The 16,785-nt window shown below is 45.5% G+C and overlaps 1 protein-coding gene across 1 annotated transcript in view; it reads left to right on the top strand.

Moving 5' to 3' along the window:
• The window catches only part of srfbp1 (serum response factor binding protein 1), a 307,607-nt gene that overhangs the window by 128,730 nt on the left and 162,092 nt on the right, over positions 1 to 16,785 (top strand). Inside the window, exon 3 of the mRNA XM_070883365.1 lies at positions 9,724 to 9,796. Coding sequence (XP_070739466.1) covers positions 9,724 to 9,796 — 73 coding nt within the window. The remainder of the gene's footprint in view (positions 1 to 9,723; positions 9,797 to 16,785) is intronic.

Here is a 16,785-nt window from a genome sequence, read left to right as displayed (position 1 = left end):
CTACAATCATTCAGCAGTCATACTTATACAAATAAAGATCCAATCTGAATAAAAATTTATAAACAATGCAAAGATTAAATATCCCATGTTCCAACCTGTGTGAAGCAGCAGCAGCCTTCGAGCTGCTGTGCTTCAGGCAGGCCTTCCATGTTGGAGACAGGGGTGACGTCAATGTCTCGATGGCAGCCCAACAGCGGCAGCAAGCAGCCTTCCAGCTGCGGTGCTTCAGGCAGGCCTTCCTTCCATCAGTGGCTGGACGGCAGCCGAAGAAACATCAAGCAGCCTTCGAGCTGTGAGGGGGCTGAGGCCATTCGGCCATGCGATAGGGGCATCGTCAGTGGCTGGCCAGCAGCCGAAGATACAGCAATCAAGCAGCCTTCGAGCTGTGAGGGGGACTGAGGCATTCGGCCAGGGACAGGGGCATCGTCAATGACTGGACGGCAGGCAAAGACACAGCAATCAAGCAGCCTTCGAGCTGTGAGGGGGACTGAGGCATTTGGCCAGGGACAGGGAGAGGCAGCCACATAGACACTTTTAAACTTAAATTTGCAGAATGGGTGCTGCATTGTCAACACCACGTATTATGCAATGGTTCGCCATCAATTCACTGCATAGGAGAGAATTGATTAGAGCTCACCGCACCAGGAACGTCGTAGCCCGTAGGTTGATGGGCAGGAGACCTTACCCACGTCGACAATATAGAGCCAGGGGCTCGTACCTGGACATGAGCGAAGCTGATTCTGTCAAAAGGCTGCGTTTCTGCAGAGAAGTTGTCGCTGAGATCTGTGATATGCTGAGAGCAGATTTGCAGCCCAGAAGCAGAACGCCAACTGCCCTGTCTGTTGCAGTGAAGGTAACAGCTGCACTTTCTTTCTATGCCTCGGGATCGTTTCAGGTTACAACTGGAGATGTGTGTGCCATCTCTCAACGTGCAATACATGCCTGCATTTACCAGGTCATGGCTGCACTGTATGCGCAAAGGAATGACTTCATCAATTTCCCAATGACCGCACAAGCGATCCATGAGAGGGCTGTGGGCTTCTTCAGGATTGCCGGCTTCCCAAAGGTACAGGGCTGCATTGATTGTACCCACATAGCCTTGCGAGCACCTGTGGAGGATTCTGAGCAGTACCGAAATAGGAAAGATTTCCACTCTATCAATGTGCAGCTCGTGTGTGACGACAAGCAGCGCATCATGTCAGTCGATGCGAGATACCCTGGCAGCACCCACGATGCATTCATCCTACGCGACAGCATTATATCTGACATGTTTGATCAGCAGCCAGAAGGGCAGAGCTGGCTACTGGGAGACAAAGGGTACGGCCTGACCACCTGGCTCATGACGCCCCTACGCGTGACACGGACAGAAGCTGACCGTCAATACAACATGGCGCACATTGCGACGCGCAGCATCATTGAGAGGACCATTGGCATATTGAAACTGCGATTCCGATGCCTGGACCATTCTGGAGGACAGTTGCTATACTTTCCTCAGATTGTCGGTCACTTCACTGTTGTGTGCTGCATGCTTCATAACTTAGCCATCATGAGGCAGCAGGAGCTGGTCATGGAACCAGAAGACCTACGTGAGGGTCCAGTGCATGATGATAGTATTTTGGAAGAGCAGGATGTGGATGATGACGACGATCAGGAAAGCATGCAAGTGCCTGATGCCGGAGCACGAGGTCGGAGGAGAGCCGTCCATCGTGCCCTTTTAACAATTGCTCGAGCCTTGCGCCAGCAGCTCATCCGTGAAAGCTTCAACTACTGATGCCTGAGGGCTCTGCAACCACTGTTGCGCATGGACACGTTTATTCTGTGCAGTTGTTCCTACATTGTGTTGTGTTAATGGAACATGAAACAGTTTTAATGAAAAAATATTTTATTGAAAAGTTAACGTCACTGTAATAAAATATTTGTTGTATCAAACTATATTTTTTAATATGACTCTTGAAGATCACTTAAAAACTTTAAGATCACTTATAAACTTGTAAAGTTACAAAAGTTACAAAACAATCTCAATGTGAAAAATCTTACACTCTTAAGATCACTTAAATTTCAAGATCACTTTTTAGATGCAAAATTAAATAAGTTACAGAATGTGAGAGCATTTACACTATAAGATCACTTGAAAGCCCTGAGATCACTTATAAGTTGTAAAGTTACAAAACTTACAAAACAGTTTCAATTTGAAAAACGCTACTACAGCTACATCAAGAATAAGAACAAAAGCAGCAAAGAAAGGCTGCAACCATCTCTCATCCATAGCTCAGTGAATGTTCACTTCTTCATGGGGGTGTCATTTGATTGGCCGGGCTGTGTGCCATTATTGCAGCAGCTACCTCAACCAGGCCCTCCCTGATGGCCTGTGCCGACACTTGCATGCTCTCCCTGATGGTCTGTGCCGTCATTTGCATGCCCTCCTGATGGCCTGTGCCGTCGATTGCACTCCCTCGGACATTCCCTCCCTAAGTTCCCATGTCATTACTGCTATTTCTCCCGTCAGGACCGTCAACTCTTCACCTACTGCATTGATGCCACCGATGAGTGATCGGGTAAGCTCATTGGTCTCCACACCCAATGCCACAACCTGAGCCGCATCTGTTGCACGCTGCATCTCAGGAGACCGTGTCTCCAATCGCCTTCTCCTCTGCCTGGGTCTGCCTCGTGGCACCACTACACTGGGAGTCGTGGGCAAGGACTGTGGGACGCTCGGTGTTCCAGACAACAGCACACTCGTGCGAGCCGTGGGCTGGGATGGTGGGTGAATGGGTGTAAACTGCTCCATGATATCAGCAGCAGCACTGGGACCCGCAACGTCGGAATCAAAACCATGGAAGGAAGAACCAAAACCTATGCTAGGGGTTGAAACTCTGATGCCCCTTGATGGGGGCTCATAAACATTAATTTGGAAGCTCTCCCCTGCAGACATTTCAGTCATCGCTGCCATCATCCAGTCTGGTTCGTCCGCATCTGGTTGTACTGGTTCTTGTTCTGTACCCTCAGGATCCTCAGGGTTGGCAGCAGCAGCAGCAGCATCATCATCATCATCATCATCATGTTCTGCAAAATATATCAGAACAGTCAAATGTTTAACAGCAAGGGAGGGGGCCGTATGGGTGGCATGAGTACTCTCACACATAGCAGGCCAGGCAGCAGGTTGATTTAAAGGGCAACGATGCATTTTCAGGACTTACCCGCTTCCTCGCGTGCGGGCCCAGCTTGTGCTGTACCGATTACTTTTCTCCATGTATGACTCATCATAGCAGCTACCCTTTGTTCCAAGGGTGTCAGTGGATGCAGATTGGGCACGCCTCCTCCTGTCCGAGTTACCTCCCTTTTGTTGTGGGCCAATTTCTTCTGCAAAGAGTAAAATATAACTTTTTACAGAGTGTGTCAGTCTGCAAGGTGGGACATACAGATAGCTAAGTTACAATTACGATTAAATTAAAAATGGGAAATATTACTTGCACTAACTACTTGACCAAGGTCGTGCCATTTCTTTTTACACTGGCTTCCAGATCTCCTGGTATGCACCACTGCGCAGTAATCTTCTGCAACTTGGTTCCAGCGTTTCTTCATTTCTTTAGGTGGCACTTTTATGCGACCTCTGTTGCTGGTATCTAGCTCCTGCCATCTCTGCTCAATTACGTTGACTAATATCTCCACTTCCTCATACAAGAAATTCTTTGTTCTTGGTGGACATTGATCCATTGCAAAGTTGAATTGGCACTCTTATTTCTCCAAACACACAGTCCTTAATTTGCATGCACCAATGCAGCACCTGTTCTGCAAGTTTAGCAGTGAAAAGCAGCACTCACTGATTTCAGCAGGTGATTTATTCAACAGTGCTGCTAAAAGCACTCCTTCACACACAAAAATCACTAAAATTAAATCACAAGCCTTTCCAGGGGTCCACGAGACAAATCTTCACTTTTCCTCTAGTCCCTTTAAAAATGGCCGAGTGCCAATGTTTATTTCCCACTGCGGCACACGCAGGGTTGCCGGCACGACGTTGCCTTATTTAAATTAGGCCCGCCCCCCACTGCTTGAAGAATCGGCGCGAGTGTCTGGCTACGTCCCCCGCTGTTCTGTGCGTGCCGCGCCAAGCTGCTGAAGACTTCCGAGGAGCCGGAGAATGTCGGAGTTTTTTTTCTGCACACTTTTGAGCGCGAAAAACGGATGTCCAACTCGGGGCTGTGCCGTTCTAGGCGCGGCCTGAAACTTGGGCCCAATGAGGGGGCTCGACAAGGTGGACGCAGAGAGGATATTTCCACATATGGGAATCTAAAACTAGGGGACATAGTCTTAGACTAAGGGGCCACCCATTTAAAACTGAGATGAGGAGACATTTCTTCTCTCAGAGGGTTGTAAATCTGTGGAATTCTCTGCTCCAGAGAGCTGTGGAGGCTGGGTCATTAAATATATTTAAGGCGGAGATAGTCAGACTTTTGAGTGATAAGAGAGTAAAGGGTTATGGGGAGCGGGCAGGGAAGTGGAGCTGAGCCCATGATCAGATCAGCCATGATCTTAATGAATGGCGGAGCAGACTCGAGGGGCCAAATGGCCTACTCCTGCTCTTATTGCTTATGTTCTTATATGCCTGCCGTGGCTCAATAGTTGTGAATGTAGGCAAGACACGAGATGAGGATGGGAGTGTGAATATCTGCAGATGCTTGGTGGTTGAGTGGTGTGGAAGTGCCGGTTAGCACATTGTGCACAGACAGAGGTTGAGAGGCTGGTATGGAGGAGGTGTGGAAGCTTGTACTCACTTTGACCACCCGACAGGTCGTTGAATTTCTTGCAGCACTTTACACCTCAGTGCTGGCCGACACCTCCCAGACCACCTCGTGCCACATGGCCCGGAACACCTGCGATGATGGCCGCCTTCCTGGGGCAGGTTTCTAGTGCCCCAACCAAGGCCTCCAAAGCCACATCACTGAATCTGGTGGCCCTCTCCCTGGAAGGGAGATTCACAGCAGACATTTCACCTCCTTCCTAGACTCCACAGATCAGTGAGTTGACCAATGCTGAAAACGAGCATCAGCAGGTTCAAATGACCACTCTTTTAAGAGCCAGCTGGAGTTGGAGTTAAGGATTGAAGGCTGAATGATGAATGGAACTCAGCTGAAATTGGCTAAGTGGCCGTGAATAGCGCCCCTGCAGTGCCTGGCTGAGGCCATTAGCGGCTCATTTACTGTCCCCCCCCCCCGGGATGAAAATGCCCAATTTGGTAACTCATCTCGCCGTGCGCTAAATTTTCTCTCAGAATTTTCGCTCCAACGGAGCGCTGGCCAATTTTGTCCCCCAAACATGTGCAGAGAGAGAGAGAACTTGCATTTATATGGAGCCTTTCACGACCTCGGAACAACCCAAGGAAGTACTTTTAATGTAACATATGTACGATTTTCAGTTTTTACTAAGTTTCACCACTACATTACTGCAATTTAAAACTGTTCTAGGTGAAAGTCAACAACTTATCCTGAACGTTAACGGACAACCCCTCAAGATCCAATTGAGTGCCTCTTTCACGGTATAACTGTGGCTGAATGGTAGCACTCTCGCCTCTGTGAGAGAAGGTTGAGTGTTCATGTCCTAGTCTAAGAACTTGAGCACAAAATATAGGCTGACATTTCAGTGCTGCACAGTTGGAGGTGCTGTCTTTCGGATGAGACGTTAAACTGAGACCCTATTTGCCCTCTGAGATGGACGTGAAATATTCCATGGCCCTATTTCGAAGATGACTACTGAACAAGATCAGAGAATGTAGAGTCAGGGGAGAAGTAGCAGAATGGATAGCTAGTTGGCTTCAAGACAAAAAGCAGAGAGTGGGGGTACAGGGTAGCTATTCACAGTGGCAGAAGGTGGGTAGTGATGTTCCACAAGGATCAGTGCTGGGACTGCTGCTGTTCACAATTTATATCAACGATTTAGACTTTGGAATCAAAAACATAATTTCTAAATTTGCGGATGACACCAATTTGGGGGGATAGTCAATACTGAGAAGGACTGCAACAAATTATAGGAAGACATTAATAAACTTGCAGAATGGGCATATAATTGGCAAATGAAGCTCAACACAGATAAATGTGAAGTATTTTGGTAGGAAGAATGGGGAGGTCACTTATTACTTGGAAGGTGAGAGCCTAGATGGGGTAGAGGAACAAAGGGATCTCGGAGTACAAATACACAAATTACTAAAAGTTGCGACACAGGTTAGCAAGGCCATAAAAAAAGCAAATCAAGCACTAGGGTTTATTTCTAGAGGTATAGAATTGAAAAGTGGGGAAGTTATGCTAAACCTGTATCGAACCTTGGTTAGACCACACTTGGAGTACTGTGTACAGTTCTGGTCGCCATATTATAAAAAGGTTATAGAGGCACTGGAGAGGATGCAGAAATGACTTACAAGGATGATACCAGAAATGCGAAGGTATACATATCAGGAAAGGATGAACAGGCTGGGTCTCTTTTCTCTTGAAAAAAGAAAGCTGAGGGGTGACCTAATAGAGGTCTTTAAAATTATGAAAGGTTTTGATAGAGTGGATACAAATGCTTCCACTTGTGGGGAAGAGCATAACAACAGGCCACCAATATAAGATAGTCCCAAGAAATCTAATAGGGAATTCAGAAGAAAATTCTGCACGCTAAGAGTGGTGAGAATGTTGACCTCGCTACAACGGGGAGTAGTTGAAGCGAAGAGTATAGATGCATTTAAGGGGAGGCTAGACAAGCATATGAGGGAGAAGGGAAAAGAAGGTTTGTTGATCGATTTAGATGAGGAAAGACGGGAGGAGGCTCGGGTGGAATAGAAACGCCAGCATGGACTGGTTGGGTCGAATGGCCTGTTTCTGTGCCGTATATCCTACGTAAGAGCAGGGGATTTCTCCCTCATGTCATGGCCAATTTTTACCCCTCAGTCAACATCACTAGAACATTTATCTGATCATTATCATGTTTTGTTTGTGGGACCTTGCTGTGCACAAATTGTCTGCCGTGTTTCCTACATTACAACAGTGACTACATTTAAAAAGTATTGCATTGGCTGTAAAGCGCTTTGGGACTTTTATTAGATCATGAAAGGCGCTAAATAAATGCAAATCTTTCTTGTTGTCTATCAGTTATGCATAGGCCCTGAAATTCCTCCATCGGATATTGGTGGATGTTTGAAATTCCTCTGTCTGATATTTTAATGGAGGTGTTAAATAGTTGAGAGCAGAATGTTCATTTATTAGTTTTCCATTGTGTAATTTAAGTTCCTTAGTGTTTTGTTTCTGATATAATCTGTACTGTATCCCCTTGTCTCCCTTCCAGTGTACCATGAAAAATATAAATACTTAAGTAACATAAATAAAACTTCACAGAAGTATGTTTGTTTTTTTTAAACTATGGAACCAGTAAAACAGACCAGACCAGTGTTTCCAAAATGTTTTTAGTGCCAGCCCCCAAAACCTCAAATTTTCCAGACTCCCCATACTAAAATGTTCCCTTCGATTTTACTTAAAATTAGATTAACCAATTATACAAACTTAACATGGTCATTCAGAGCATCTTTGGTCTGATTGAAACTCAGCTGTTGTTTGTGGCCATCAAATGCAAGTCTGTTTCAAGGGTTGGTACTCGAAGTTAGTTCTGCTCTTTTTTTAAAGGACATCTGAAATAATTATTTCTTGTGTAAGAAGGTTGTCATGAACGGTATCAACATTTCCAATTGCTATGCTCTGGGAGTTATTTATCAATACTAATCCAAAATTGTTCCGAACGAAAGGTCATCGACCTGAAACATTAACTCTGTTTCTCTCTCCACAGATGCTGCCTGACCTGCTGAGTATTTCCAGCATTTTCTGTTTTTATTTCAGATTTCCAGCATCCGCAGTATATTGCTTTTGCAAAATTGTTCCATGTCTTTTGTTTCCTGGAACTTGACTTTCAAAGTACTGTTTGCACAAATGTCAGTCAGTGGTTTTTGGTGGATGAATGGAAGGTCTCAATTCTGAACTACCATTTGATAAGATTAGACAGTGATACTAATTCCCCTGGATTCAGATTGAGAGTTGTTTGTTACAAATTGAACCATACCTGATGTACCACAACTTTAAAAAAACTCAACTTTTGCTCCCCAAGAAGAAGTGGAGCGCACTTCCTTCTTGGGGTGCAATCAGCAGCAGGTGGGGCGGTGAGTTTAGCAGTGCTACATACTGGGCCGTGCAACGCTGCCACATTGAAAGGCTCCTTCCCTCCCTTAAAGGGAAGGGCTATCACTGCAGGCTCTGCAAAGGAAAACAAACTTACCTTCTCAACCACGGTGGCCGCGATCCCACGCAATCAGCCTGCCACTCAAGCAGATTGCCGGGCTGATAGATTGCGGGCAGGAACCCGCGGAAAAAGCTGCAAGAGAGAAGGTAAGTTTTTTTTTTACTTAGCTCGGCAACCTCGCCTTTAAGCATCACCTGTGAAGCAACCTCCTGCAACTGTCGTGTTTTTGCCCAGTGCTGCTGCAGGTGGCAAAACTCAATTTCTGGTCCAGGACCCTACCGGAGCAATGCACACGCCAATGATGTCATGATCTGTGGGCGAAGGAAATCGGGCACAATGCCGTAGCGCTGCCGCAAAACTCTTGCCGAATACGGCAGGAGTCAATGTTATCGTCGCGCCTGGTCGTAAAGCCATTTGCTCCTCGCTGGCGCCCCAAGAGGGTTGGATGGGCACTTAAAGTGCCGTCACCTGCAGGGTTACGGACCTAGAGCTGGTAATTGGGATTAGACTGGATAACCTCTTGTTGGTCGGTGCAGATATAATGGTAAGTACTGCAGGGAATCGAATACGGCCAGGATGATCTCCTGGACTAGTTTCGATTGTCTGGATGGGTCGGAGAAGAATTTTCCCAGATTTTTTTCTCCCTAAATTGGCCTGGGTTTTTTAAACTGTTTTTTGCCTCTCTCAGGAGATCACATGGCTCCGGTTGGGGTGGAGTGTAGAATTTTTCATTGTAAGGGGTGTTACAGTTGTGTGAGGCAGACTGGTTAGGCTGGGTGCTCTTTGCCTTTCTGCCATTGTTCATAGGTTTATATGTAACCTTCAGGGCTGCTGACTGAGGCTCTCTGTCAGCCGGCACGGACACGATGGACCGAAATAGCCTCCTTCTGCGCTGTAAATTTCTATGTTTCTATGTAACGGGAAACGCAAAGGCACCCAATTTCTCCCCCCCCCCCATAGCGTTTAGATGCTTCAAGTGGTAATGCAAATTTTATAAATTTTTTACCCACAAAATTTTGATGCCTTCACCCAAGAATTTCTCTGCAAACTTGCAGGCATGAGCTTACATGAGACCTTTCTGTGCCTATATAAATACATGTTGTTGTTGTACAGGATGTTGGAACTTGTGTGTGCTGTGCAACCAGGCCACCCAAACAACCTTTTATAGTATCTCAGGACATTTTAAAAATAATAATCAGATATATTTGTTTTGGTGAATGTTAAGGCAATTGACTAGGTTACTGAAAGGGTGGTACATGATTCTGTTGTGATAGAATCATTTGATTATAAAAATATTGGAAGCATTCTGGCCTTGCAGAAAATAATTTCAGTTACCAACTGTGATATTGGTGTGTCCATTTGTTCGTTTTGGGGTGAAAATCTGTGCAGCAGAAGGTAATTTTGCTTAATTGAGACAAGTCTACATTCCCAAACTGAACGAATGTTTTATTCTGGGTATATCTGCAGGGGAACGCAGGATGCCATCTTGAAGAACCTGCGCCGTGCAGACCGACTGCTGGACGAGATCCATACTATGAAGGTATTGCATTGTACATTTATGTAGAACAACCCCTGTCTCCCACCCCACCCAGGCGACCAGCAATGTTTTTGTTTCATGATTGGTCAAACCTTGGTTTGAGTACACTCAACAAATAGATGTGTTGCAGAAGGAAGTTTGAAAAATGTTTGTTAGTGGTGTTCAGATGTGGAGTGCTTTTTAAAATGTGCTTTTCCAATTCAAAATAAACACTAGAATGGAAGCAAACTACCCAAAAACTACACTTTGCTGCAGCTTGAACACTTGTTTTGCTATAGCTGGAATGATCAAAGATCCAGTTTCATTTTTGTGCCATTTTCCTTTTCACTTGTTGGTACAGTACATATTGAGGGAACAGGGAAATTTAAACTTGATGCAATCAGTCAAATTAAATGTACAGTTTGAGACTTTATGCATTTCTAACTTTAAATTTTGAGGAATGTTAAATATCACATGAAAAATGATATGCTGTTTGAGTCTACTCTGGCAAATGTGGAACAGGATGACCTCATACTCTGCCTTCTGCCAACACAACAAAATCCTACAGTGTTATCTGGCTTTATTATCTTTTTTGTGTCATCAAAGCAGCTGTAATAAGCTGTACTTGTTGAAAAGCATTATGATTGTAATTTTATTTAACTCCATGAGCAGCATTACAATTTAAAGGATATTTTACAGAAGTAATGTATATTAGGTTACTATGTAGTTTCTATTCCAGTCTGATGTTAAATAGTCAATACTGCTGTGTAAGCTAGCTGAAACTGCATTCAACAGTAACATTACTTCATGTCAGAACCAAGACAAAAAAACTAAGCAGACACAACAGTGAACACTTATCTGCAATACAATAAATGTCAGTTTCCAGACATAGATGTATAATAATCTCAGTATCTCCCTCTCTTTCTCTCTCTCCCCCTCTTTCTATCTCTCTCCCTCTTTTTCTCTCTCTCCCTCTTTTTCTCATTCTCCCTCTTTCTCCCTCTCTCTCTTTCTCCCACCCATCTGTTTTACTAGTTCAACCACAGCTGGAGTATTATGTCTAATTCTAAGCACCACACTTTAGGGAGGAGGTGAAGGCTTTGGAGAGGGTACAGAAGAGATTTACTAGAATGGTTCCAAGGATGAGGGATTACAGTTACGTGGATAGACTGGAGAAGCTGGGGTTGTTCTCCTTAGAGCAGAGAAGATTAAGAGGAGTTTTGATAGAGCTGTTTAAAATCACGAAGGGTTTAGATAGAGTAAATAAAGAGGCACAGTTTCGAATGGCTGAAGGGTTGATAACCAGAGGGCAGAGATTTAAGGTGATTGGCAAACGATCCAGAGGAAAAACTCCCCGGCTCTTCTTCAAAATAGTGTCATGGAATCTTTTACTTCCACCTGACAGAGCAGACAGGCCTCGGTTTAACGTCTCATCCGAAAGATGGCAGCTCCAACAGTGCCGCACTCCCTCAGCACTGCACTGGAGTGTCAGCCTAGATTTATATGCTCAAGTTCCTGGAGTGGGACTTGAACCCACAACTCTCTGGGACTCAGAGGCGAATGTGCTACCTAGTGAGCCACAGTTGACACTACCTCACCAAGACATTAATTAATAATGAAGGTAAATCCCAGCTTAAATAGGAAATGACTCTTCCATCAAATAGAAGAATCCATAACAAAGGTACATAAAAATCTTAGATTTTGAGTTGTCCGTTAAAAGTGAATCCAAAAAAAAAACATTCTCATACAAAGGTTGGTGAGAATGTAGACCTATTTGCCTTAGAAGGCCATAAATGCAAAGTCGGTTGAGGAATTTAAAAGGGGGGGTAGATACATACATAGGGAATGGAGGAAAAGCAGGGAAGTGGGATTCAGGGAACAGAACTGCTACAACTCACAAAAATGCACAGTAGGCTCAATGAGGTGAATTGAATGGCCTTTTTCAGTTCCTATAGAGCGAACATGTTGAATATACTACAGCACACAGGGGAGCATGAACTGGGAACAGGGATAATTTATTTTCCTTGGCCTGTCATTCGGATTTATCGAATGCTCGTGGCCAGTGATGATATTACTTTTCTTGAGAGCACCATATTTACTAAAACAATGAACCAGTTGTAGAAAAACAGAAATTAGGCTGTAACTTAATCTTAGAATTTAGATGACGTTAAATACACTCATGTTTCATTCTTGTGGTTCAAGTTGTCAGAACCCCGCAATTAAACTACACCCTGATTACTCACTCCTAACCACCCATAACTTTTTTAAAAAACCGAACTGAAGTAATATGAATGTTGTAATTTTAAGGCAGTACAGGAATTTGGAATAATAGTGCACAACTTCAAGGTCTGATGGAAGATAGGCTCATGCATGTATTCACGGTTGCATAGGATACAGTTCCTGAATTAGGCAACATGGCTGTGGGGCAGTGCTGGGCTAAAAACAGCAGTACTGCCAGAATATACTGCTGAATACTCTACCTTAAAAAATATACTGAAGAGCATTTGCATGCGATTTTACTTTGGCATTACTTGATGTTAATTGAAGTAACAAGATGAGAAGCACTACAGATACTATTGTAATATCTCCCTTAATATGTTAACATACCAAGGGCCCGAAATTCAGTACCACTGGAAAGCTGGTGCTCCCCCCACCCTTTTGGGGCCATTAGTGCCAAAACTTTTTCATGGCTGGGCCACCCCATATTCAGTTCCAAAAGTGAACAAATGGGTTCCAGCGGTAATGAAACCTTCCAAAGTGAATTTTTCAATGGTGTGGCTGTCTTAATTTGAGCGTTATCACCACTCAGAAATTCAGCATGCAAGTAAGGGTTTCTAACAAGCCAGCGGCCCCCTGTCGTTTTTAAAGGCCAGGGTTTGCAGCAAGGCCCTGAGGGGGGAAGGAGTTTGGAAGGATGGCTGGTGTAAGAGGTGCAAGGAGAGCCAGCAGGTTCACTGATATGGAGCTGGAGACTCTGATGGACAGTGTGGAAGACAGAAGAAGAATACTGTTTCCTGATGTGGGGAGACCTGGCAGACAGGAAGTACATAATGCATGGAGGGAGATTACAGGGGAGGTGTCCGTATATGTGAGGACGTACCCACCCAGGAGGGTGCTCGCCAGTCTGCACCCGGCCCTTCGAGGGTGGCGATGGGTCGACGCCTCTTAGCTCTGGGACGACGGGGATCCTCCTCCTCCTCCTCCTGCACCACCTCCTCCTCCTCAGGTGGTACTGCTGGCTCGACCTCCAGCGTCTGTCCCCTCATGATGGCCAGGTTGTGCAACATGCAGCAAACCACGACGATTATGGAGACCCATTGAGGAGAGTACTGCAGGTTCCACCAGAGCGGTCCAGGCACCGGAATCTCTGCTTAAGGATACCTATACACAGCTCGATGATGCACCTGGTGGCACAATGAGCATCATTGTAGGCATGCTCTGGCACTGTCCTGGGGTTCTGCAGTGGAGTGGGCAGCCAAGTGGACAGGGGATATCTCTTGTCCGCAAGCAGCCAACCGCAATCCTGATTCAGGCCGGTGAAGACGGCGGGCACACTCGTCTGGCGCAGAATGAACAAATCATGGCTGCTGCCTCCCTTGCCCTCTGCCTCTCTGCCATCTCCTATGTGCCGCCACCTTCTGACCAGGTGTACCAGATGTCGCCCTCCCAACACTCCTTCCATCCTCAGGGTGAACCCTGCAAAGCAGGTCTCTGCAGCCCACAGGACTCCACTAAAGAGTCAGACCTGAAAGTTGTACAAAAGTATGTGCAAACCTCTGAGCAGCACTCAGCAGGTTGAATGGAGCCAAAATAATTAATAAAACTATTAAAAGATAAATACAGTGGATGCTGTAATCTTAAATAAAAATACTAAAATTAATAAAACGATTTCCCTACCAAAGGGCCCCGATCGCGGCAACACTCCAGCGGTGTCCCGTTCGAGCACCGACTCGAATACCTTGCGGGGGCATCGCTGGGAAAAGGCTTACCTTTTTTGCAGCTGAAAATCCCTGTGATGGCCGCTTTTCAGTGGAAGTGCACACCACTCAAATCCCCACCCCACTCCCGAGCTGAATATAGCTCGGTGAGGGAAAATCATCTGACCGCGGCGGTCGATCGATTTTATCAGTTGCCCACCCAAACTTCGCGGTAGCTGTCCCTTCGGGGACAGTGAATTTCGGCCCCCAAGGGTTTGAGATACTATACACTGTTTAAGGAGCGAAAGTCTTAAAAAGAAAGACTTACATTTATATAATGGCCCAGAAATTCCTCTGGGGGTCTTCCTGCGGGCAATTTCCTCCTTGCTGGATATTTTTAATGAATTTACCTGGTGGTCTAGGAGGCGCCCTGATTTCCGATGGGGAGGCCTTCTCCTCCTGTGCAGAGGGTTCCCACACAGAAGATGCAGTCATATGTGACTGCTCAGCCCATCAGGTAAGTATTTCACAGGTTCCCATTAATTGCACTGAGACTCACATATCTATGAGTTCTCAGTGCTATTAATGGGAACAAAAGCAATCACACAAAATAAAAAACAGACCACACATATTTAAAATTAATTGAAATTAAAGTTATTATGTCTTATAAAAATAAAATATTTTCCCGATTTTTAAAAAGGTTTTTTTAATTATGGTTAAAAATAAACTTACCATGGTGGGGAGAGTTTTTAGCAATAAACTATGTGTTTATAATTTTATTTTACAATTCTTTTTGCGTGTTTTAAAACACTTGCGCCTGTAAAAGTAGGCTATGCACCTGCTTTTTCAGACGCAAGAGTTTTGAGGACATTTGCTGGGCAAGGTATGGGTAAATAGCCCAATCTTGCCCATACAAATGTCCTCGCTCTCGATCTGGCTACGATCTGTCAAGCTTGACAGATCGGAAAAGCCGGTTTTCAGCGCATGCGCTTTGCGCGCTGAAAACCGGCTTTTCCAATGCATTCCTGGGTCCATAGAAACTTCGTATGGGCCCGGGATGTCGGAAATTCTGCCCCATAGCCTTGAAGTACTTTTGGAGTGTAGCCACTGTTGTAATGTGGGAAACGCGGCAGCCAATCTGCACACAGCGAGCATGTGATAATGACCAGATAATATGTTTTTGTTATGCTGACTGAGGGATAAATATTGACCAGGACACCGGGCATAACTCCCCAGCTTTGAAATAGTGCCAGCTTTATGTTGGACTCAATTAAGTAGGCTCAATTAGGGGGCCGTAATTGCCCCTTAAGGCCTGTTACCACCGGAAATCGGTGGCCATGCTGCGGAGTGCAATGGCCGCCGACTTTTCGTGTAATGGCTGCCATTATCAAAATTCCGCTCTGGCAGTGACCCGCTCTGGCAGTGACCCACTCTCACCCCGGCTCCGCTGCTGACGATCCGTCCAAAGTGCGTCATCAGAGTGTACATCGCCGTCGTTCCCCGCCCCCTCCCCCCCACTGATGGCAAAATTCCGTGGAGAAAAAAATCTTCCTCCTGCCAGGCGGTGCCAAAAGCTGCTTTTTTCAGATGGTGCAGTACGGTTGTGGCCTTCTGAAATAGCGGTGTAGCTCCCATTAAAGTGGAGGATGCGCTGCTGCCGTGTTTTCTTTTGTTGGCCGACTGCCATGTTGGGCCGACAATTATGTCCCTGGTTTCGGCTGGGCCGCCAACAGGTGGCCTAGCACCCCCTCTTTGGTGCCAGGCTGTTGACCCGGCTGAACCCCTTCCTGGTGGCCCAGTGGACCGAACTTTAAAACTTGCGCAGGCTCTCCCCTTTAAGTGCCATGGTGACGCGGCACCGTGATGACGTCATCAGCACTACACTGATGACTGACAGCGACGGACACTACCCGCCCCCCAACCCCCCCCCCCCTCAACTTCTGCCCCTCTAGTGTACTTACCACCGCATATCCAGCCCCATTATGAGCGACTTCCGGTCCACCGAAAAAAAAAGCCCAAGAGCGGAATTTCGCTCAAGAGGCCATCTCATCCACCACAGCGGTAAAAACACAGCGGTAAGCAATTTCAGCCCCAAGGAGTTTAGAAATAAGCTGCGGTCAGAATTATGTTCCCTGCCTTACATGATACAAATGTACAGGTCTTCATCTCCAAACCTTGAGGGTACAGCTAGGCCACATTCAAACAAATACCGTGTGATTTGCCAGTGTGATTGGCAACTTCTTTGGAATGTAACAGAGAGCTATTCAAATCCAGGAAGCCTTGGATGCTGTTTTTTGGGGGTACTCCAATAAATTGTGCTGAATCAGTTGAAACCTTTGAAGTGAGAGAGGTTTGGCTAATCAGCACCCACAGTTAAAACATACTGCAAGAAGAACACAATCTACAATGGAAAATAATAACCGTAGTCTACACATTCCAACCATTTTTTTGTTCAAAGAGCTGATCTACCATACATATCTGCCTTATGGTTACATGTTTGTTTTTTCACTTTTTGTTCAATAAATGTGCTTGTTAGTTAAAGTCTAAAACACGATTTGATTTTGTGATACTCCACTCTTTGTTGAAGATGGCAGAAGGTTGAGTGGAGACACAGGATAGATTCAGAAGTGAAAGCAATACAAAGGGTTTCCTGTTTGTTATCTTGGGCTCAATGACAGATATCACCTAGCTTTTAGGGCTAGTGATGATACTCTCAAGACTGTAGGGAGTCAAGACTCCGAAGCCAAAGTATGTAGAATAAGAACAGGAAATACCTGAAGATGGAACACCATGGTGGTAATTTTAACCACACCCCCCCTCCCCACCAAAGGCGGGCGGGGTTCAAATTTTACAAATTGAAAACCTGACCCCCAAGTCGCCTCCAACGCGCCCACTTCCGGCTGTAACGGATGCAGGTTGGGGGCAGGTGACTAACCTATTCTCCAGAGGCGAGTTCGTATTTCAAGTATTTTGATGAGGCTGCATGCCTCAAACTTTAGCAGAGTTTTACTTTTAATGCCTGCGGGTTAGGTTTCCCAGGACTCAGGAAATCCAGTAGTTGAAGAGAGGTGAGCCCCTTTATGCCAAGAGGAGCAG

This window comes from Pristiophorus japonicus, chromosome 1, assembly GCF_044704955.1.
Source record: "Pristiophorus japonicus isolate sPriJap1 chromosome 1, sPriJap1.hap1, whole genome shotgun sequence".
Classification (NCBI taxonomy): domain Eukaryota; kingdom Metazoa; phylum Chordata; class Chondrichthyes; family Pristiophoridae; genus Pristiophorus; species Pristiophorus japonicus.
This window is presented reverse-complemented; position numbering and strand designations above follow the sequence as displayed.